At 65.9% G+C, this 6,765-nt stretch overlaps 1 protein-coding gene across 1 annotated transcript in view; it reads right to left on the minus strand.

Annotated features, from left to right (window-relative positions):
- ADCY1 (adenylate cyclase 1) overlaps nt 1-2,410 on the minus strand; it is a 106,733-nt gene extending 104,323 nt beyond the window's left edge. The window contains exon 1 of the mRNA XM_053218751.1: nt 1,760-2,410. Coding sequence (XP_053074726.1) covers nt 1,760-2,410 — 651 coding nt within the window. The remainder of the gene's footprint in view (nt 1-1,759) is intronic.
- Between the last annotated feature and the right edge of the window lie 4,355 nt (nt 2,411-6,765).

Below are 6,765 nucleotides of genomic sequence, written 5' to 3' on the forward strand. Positions count from 1 at the left end.
AGAAAAAGACAATAGTACAGCTTTTCACTGAATCGACTGAACCTCAGGTACCCCAGAACCCTAGTGGCCCTGGCCCTGGGCCTGTCCAGGTCAGCTCGGGACTGGCACCACCAGGGGCTGACCTGGCCGCTGGGCCTCCCCTCTTGTGCTGGCAGGGAGGCTGTCGCGCTGGGGGGCCTGGCTGTGGGGGCCAGACAGCCAAGGGGGGGGGGGGAGGGCTGCGGGGGAGGGGTTCAGGAGCACCTCCTGAGGCTGTCAAGCAAGGGCCACATGCTGCCCATGAGAGGCCAGAGGGAGGTGTGCTGGAGAGCCCTGTGGGAAGGAACCCCCTCCCCTCCCTGCGTGCAGGCAGCCCTCTGGCCCTCTTCCCTTTTCTCTGCCTTACCTCTGTCTCTGGCTTTCACCCCTACTTTCTCCCTCTCTCCTCCCCACCTCCACAAGCCCCTTCCTGGGCCCCCCCCCACCTCAGCCTCTCTGCCAGCTCCCTTCCCCCCTTCCCTCCTCCTCACCACCCCCCCGCCACGTGCTGGCCTCTCTGGGCCTGAATGCAGGTCCAGCATTGCGCTCACAGCCCCTCTGACCATGTGGGCCCCTGCATCCCCTTCGGGGGGGGGGGGGGGGGACACCTCCCTCAGTCCCTGGGTGGTCCCTGCATCCCCATCCCTCGGTCCCTGGGTGGTGGATCCTGGTCCTGAGCACCCCCCCAGACTCCCCTGTCTGATTCCCTCACCTCCTCCTTCTTCCCAAGCTTGCTCTGTCCAGCTCCCCTCACCCCATCGCCCCCACCTTCTCCATCTGCCACATTCTCTCCCTGGATGGGCTCGCCCACCTCATCGGATTCCCCCACCCTCCTGCCAAAACGCAGCCAGAGACAGAAACAAAACCCTCCTTCCGGGGCCCTCGAAGCCCCTGTGGGCTGGGCTGGGCTGCACTTCCCCCACCCCCCCACCCCTCCCCACCCCCGCCAAGCTCTGAAAGCCCCACACAGCAAAGACATCTGCCTCCAGCCTCCAGGGTCCTGGAGCCCAGGGAGGAGCCCGGGGGAAGCGGCAGCCTCCTTGTTCCCACTAGTGTCTCACCAGTCCGCCCAGAAGGCAGTGACAAAGTTCAGGCGCTGCCAGCCTGGGTCAGGCCAAGGCAGCGCGGGGGCGGCAAGGACCAAAGCCCCATTCGACCTTGGCAGACGTATCTTTCTAGACCAGAGACGGGTCCCTAATGGGTGCCAGAGTGACTGGAGAGGACCCAAATCCTCGTCCCCTCCCCACGTCCCTGGGGTGCCGCAGGCCGGGAGGGGGACTCTGCACGCGGTCCAGGCGCGCTGGAGAGGCGCCCGGAGCTGTGCGCACAGCCAGCAGGAGCCCTGCCCGCCCCGGAGCCGATCGCGCGCCCACTTTCGGTCCCTCCTGCGGGATGTGTGCCGCCAAAGAGCGGCAAACCGGGATCTGGCCCTGCTTGGCCGCTCCCCAGCTGCCTGACCTTGGGCCAATCCTTGCCCTCTCCACGCTCGCGTCTCCACGCCCCACACCCAGGGGCGCTTTGTGGACGGTAACTCGGAAAAGAGGCGGGCCCTCGCAGCCCCCCACTGCGTCCTCAGCTCGCTGAGTGACCTTGAACACCCCCCCACACACACACACACACACTCGGGGTGTCAGTTTCCCCACCTTCCCAGTCAGTTGATGCGCACCGGGCTTCCAGTGTCCCCAGTCCCTCCCGGGCAGGTGTGCCCCAGACCGGACCAAGGGCGCGCGGCGGCACTTACCGTCCTCCAGAGACGCGGGCGCTTGGCGGGTACCAAGGTGGCCGTGACCAGCAAGTGCGAGGCGGCCACCACGAGCCCGAAGCCGATGGCCAGCAGGCTGCGCACGGGCAGCAGGGCATAGGACACGAAGGTGACCAGCAGGAGCTGCCACACGCCCTGGTCGGCGGTCGCCGGCCCCGAAGCGGCGCCGGCGAGGGTCCCCGCGGGGCGGCCGAGCGCGAAGGGGCAGCACAGCAGCGCGAAGGTGAGGCTGAAGAGCAGCGCCAGCTGGCCGACCTGCTGCAGCTGGGGCACCTGCAGCGAGCGCACGTTGGTGACCACGAGCAGCGCCAGGAAGAGCACGCAGTGCGCGGGGTGCGAGCCCCGGGCCAGGCCGGCCGCGGGCCCCGGCGCGCCCAGCAGCTCGGCCAGCGCCAGCGCGCCCGCCAGCCCGCTGAGCACCGCCAGCGCCTTCAGCGTAGCCGCCTGCTCCAGCCGCAGCGTGTAGCCGCGGAACAGCGCCTCCAGCTCGGGGCACGCGAACTCCTCGTCGCACGCCCGCAGCCCGCGCCGGCCGCCCGGCCGGGCCGCCCGCTCCGCGCCCCCGGGCTCGCCCGCGCCGCCTCCGCCTCCGCCGCCGCCTCCGCCTCGGCCGCGCGGCGCCCCCGCCATCTCAGCGCCATGCGGCGGCGGCCGGGGCGCCGGGGCGGGCGGGCGCGGGCGGGAGGCGCGGGGCGCGGCGGGCCGACTCGGGGCGCCGGCTGCCCCGCGCGCGCGCGCGCCCCGAGCGCGTCCCCGGCCGCCGCCGCGCCTGCGCACTGCGCCGCCCGCCCCGGGCCGCGGCGCTCCGGCGGCCGCGCTGCGACAGCCCGGCCGAGCGCCGAGCCGAGGGGCCGCGTGACCGGGGCGCCCCGCCGCGCGCCGAGCCTTAGTTTACCCCGCCGGGCCGTGTCTTGGGGCGTGGAGAATGCTAGCGTCGCGCGCTGAGCCCCGGGGGTGGGGGGGAGAAGGGGGGAGTTGGGGGGAGCCGGGGTTGGGGGCGTCTCCCCGCCCACTGTGTGAGTCCCTGGAGAAGCAGGCCCCTCCGCTCTAGAGGCGCCCTGGGGGCGGGCCCCGCGCCCGGCGGCGCACCCCGAGGACCCCGGGGCCTGCGACGCCCCCTCGCGGGACCCTCGCGCGGCGCGCTGAACGCGCGTCCCGTCCAGGGCGGGGGCTGCGAGCCCTGGTAGCCACGGCCGTGGCCTCCTGGCTGCCCCGCGAGCCAGGCCAGAGTCCTGGCAGGCGATGAAGCTGTAGGTGCAGGTGTGGGGTGGGAAACGGCGCCCCGTAGGGGGGACGCTGCAAACAGACGTGATGGCGGCACGCATTCTCCCAGCATGAGAAACGCGACCGTGGGTCCCACCCAGCGACTCCCGTGCCACGGCTTCTGCTCACTCGGTCCAAGGGAAGGGGCTCACACTTGCCCCAGGGCGGGTGCCTCCGTCCGCCCTCACACCCCAGGATGGGGTAAGCAGCTGGCTTCAGGATGCTTGCGGAGAAGTAAAGGCTCTCGGCAAAACCCCTGACCCCTGCGTTATGCCTTGCTGCTTTTCATCCACCCCTCCCTATGCGAGGACCAGGAACTGGGAGCCCCAGAAATCACAGAGCCCAGGAGGCTAGCCCTCTGCAGGGGTCCTTCCCAGGTGACTTCCAGACCCCAGGATGCGGTTGGTGTGGCCCACGCATGGGTCTGTGTTAGAGGCACTACAGGGATTTCAGTCGGTCCTGGGGTGAGAGCCACTGGCCTGGCCGTGTGTTTTTGTATGGGCTCAAGATCTAGAACGTGGGGAATCCACATTCATCGGGCCATACGAAGTTGCCATTTTTGTTAATTGCACAAAGCAGCCACACGTCAGCTCTGATCATTGTAGAGATGGCACCTCAGGGTCTGCCCAGTCAGGAGCTCACACCATTGCATTCTCGACAGCTGGCATCAGCAGGTAGTCACATACTCGGTGGCCACCCCACCCCTCCTCCTGGACAGGCCTCCCCACGCAGGGCGCCTCCTCTGTGAAGCCCTCCTGACTCCCCCACCCCTGTACTGCTTCCCTGTGTGGGTCCCCAATCCCCCTAGGACCCTGTGCTCTATCTGATCACCTGGTCACTTGTCCTTGTCCCCTCTTGGACCTGGCAGCCCCCGGGGCAAGGGGGGTCTGGAAGTCACCTGCCTACCCCTGTTCCTGGCTGGCCTGGCAAAGTGCCCATCTTCCTCATCTTGTCCCCACCTGTCCCCAGCAGTAGCACAGTCTGCGTGATCTTTCAGGCATCAACTATCAAGAGTACACTCTCTTGTTAAATGTATGGTGTAGTTTTATGTCCTAATGATCAGGAAAGGAAAGCTGAATAATGTCCAAAAGTTGGGCAAGCCACCCAAGAATGAAGGCATGAAGTGTCCTGGGGCCAAGTTCACAAGCCAACAGAGCCCCCTCCCTCACCCACAAGATGACGTTGGCACCCACCTCTTTCCAAGAGCCCACTCTCTGTTGGGGGCGGCAGAAAGAGGTTCCAAACAGGGACAGCACCCTTTGCTCACTGCCACAGGTGCGTGTCCTACTAAAGCACCCAGGGCCACTGGTCACTTTCCTGTCCCTCATCCAGTTTGCTCCATGGCTGTCTGGAAAGGAGGAATCGCGTCCTCATTTTGTCGCTGAAGAAGCAGAGGCCTAGAGAGGCTTGCACATTGCTGCCCGAGTCACAGAGACTGGAGGTGCCAGGGCCCCCAGGGAGCCTCCTACTGCACGCGGGGGGGGCTGGGGTGGGGGCAGGGCTGCTGGTCCCGTTTGCTGGGTTGAAAGACAAGGACTCAAGTGGGCAGTTTGCAGCCAGGGATGACGGGCAAGCTGTCTGAGACACAGTGCAGTGCCCACGCCCCGTGCCCTCGTGGGTGTCATCGGTTTAATCATGCGCTGAAGTCCTAACCCCGCGGTACCTGAGAATGTGACCTTCTTTGGGGCGAAGGTCATTACAGGTGTCCTTCAGACAAGGCCACACTGGAGTAGAGCAGGTCCTCCTCCAGTATGACTGGCGTCCGTATACAAAGGGGACATTTGGAGACAGACACACAGGGAGAAAGCCTGAAGGCAAGTCACGCCGCCAGAAGCCAAGAAGCCACCAGAAGGCAGGAGCCTCCACCCCCCCCCCCCACCCCTGCCACCAGCGCCTTCCCAGAGAACTCAGTCCTGAGACGCTGTGATCCCAGGCTCCCTCCCAGCCCCCACAGCTGTGAGAATAGACGTCTGGTGTCCAAGCCCGGAGGCGGCCCTGGTCCAGCAGCACACCCAGCACGTGCCGTACCCTGGGTAATGCTGCCTGTTGCGCAGGGTAAATATTGACCCATGGCAAAGTGGCCGTGCAGATGCAGTCAGGAAATTATGCTCCTCCCGTAAGCACCAGGGCCACTTGGGAGGTGAGCAGAGTAACCCATGTGTGTGCACTAATTCTGGCCCTACTGCTCAGGTGGCCAACAGCCATCTCCCACCTGGCCAGCTCATCATTCAAGGCAGGACGCCAGCCTCCCATGCGTCCCTCTGACTTTCCATCGTTTACAAATCTGTCTGTTTGCATCTGAGCCTTGTGCTTCAGAGGAACCCCCCTGAACTGGCCCGGATAGTGGGTGGGCATGGTGTGGCACGGGCCCAGCCTGGAGCCTGGCCCAGCGTCATGGCCTCCCCAGGGGCCGTGTGGTGTCCTGGCTAAGGGTGCAGACCTATGCCATGCTGCCCAGCTGTGTGACTTTGGGCAGGTTACTGACCCTCTCTGTGCCTCATCTCCACACAACGGGGATGTAAGAGTGCCTTGCTCACAGGCGGTCGTGGGCTGAGAGCCCCGAAGCTGCCCCTTGTAAGCACGGAGTAGAGACAGCTGCTGGGCCTAACAAGTCGGTGTTCTGTGCCCGCAGGAACAGGCGGGTGTCACGCTAAGTCTTGGAGCCGAATGTCAGGTAAGCCAGCTTCTGTCGGGGAGTGTCCCCCAGCTCCTGGGACTTCTGCCGGAGCTCTGGTTTCCAGATGAGGTCTCTTCCGGGCTCCCACTCTGTACTTTGGGACAGAATGTCCCCTGTGGGTCTGTGGGACACACTCGTGGAAATGCAGGTGAGTCAGGGAAGGGAAGAGGCGGCCGGTACTCAACAGGGAACCACACTCAGGAAAGCTGCATCCGTCAGATCCACTGGGGATACGAGGACCGCACAAGAGGCCCTGTTCGCTGTAAGAAGCCCCGACCTGGGGGCTCAGCCTCCCCATCCCCTGGCAGGCTGGTGGTTTGGGGACATGCGGAGCCCGTGAGCGCACCGTGCACGGTGAGTGGAAACCGTCAGAGGACCTGTTCGGGACGGACGGGACCCCAGCCCGAAAGTTAGTTCCCTCGCTGACAGCCGGATGGCTGACACTGGGCGGCAAGCGGCCGCAGCCTCAGACCCACGGTGCAGAGGCCCGCGGAGGCCCCAGCCTGACTCTGCAGCCTGGCCGAGGCTACAATGGGGAACGTGGCCCCGGGCGGCTGGGACCGAGGTTGAGGGGTTCCTCCGGCTAACGTGGGGGCTGCAGTTAGAAAGGCAGGTGGGTGATCATGGAGCCACACAGCACAAGTGGCAGGAGGGACTCACTAGCCTGCTGCTTCACACGTCGCTGTCCCCATGCCTTGCCAGCCAGGAAGGCCAACTGGGCGGCCTCCCAGCCAGCTCTGCCACTTTCCTCCATGGGGCCCTGTGTCGCAGGTCCCAGGGACTTGACACCCTCACCTCTGTGCCAGGGTCTCAGAGCGATGGGCACCAGATAACGGCGGCCCGCATGCCTGGTCCGCAGGGAGACCTGGCTGGCAGGGGGAGGTTTGTGTGATGGGCACATTGGCAATCACCTTGTCGCTGGGATTCGGCACCGAGCCGAATCCTGGCCCCTGGGAGAGGCCCCTGGGAGAGGCCTGGGCCAGCCCGGCAGTCCCCCAGATAACACACGCTCAAAACCATGGCCAGCGCTCCCACAGAAAGCAGC

The sequence above is a fragment of the Acinonyx jubatus genome, chromosome A2 (assembly GCF_027475565.1).
Source record: "Acinonyx jubatus isolate Ajub_Pintada_27869175 chromosome A2, VMU_Ajub_asm_v1.0, whole genome shotgun sequence".
In the NCBI taxonomy this organism is placed as follows: domain Eukaryota; kingdom Metazoa; phylum Chordata; class Mammalia; order Carnivora; family Felidae; genus Acinonyx; species Acinonyx jubatus.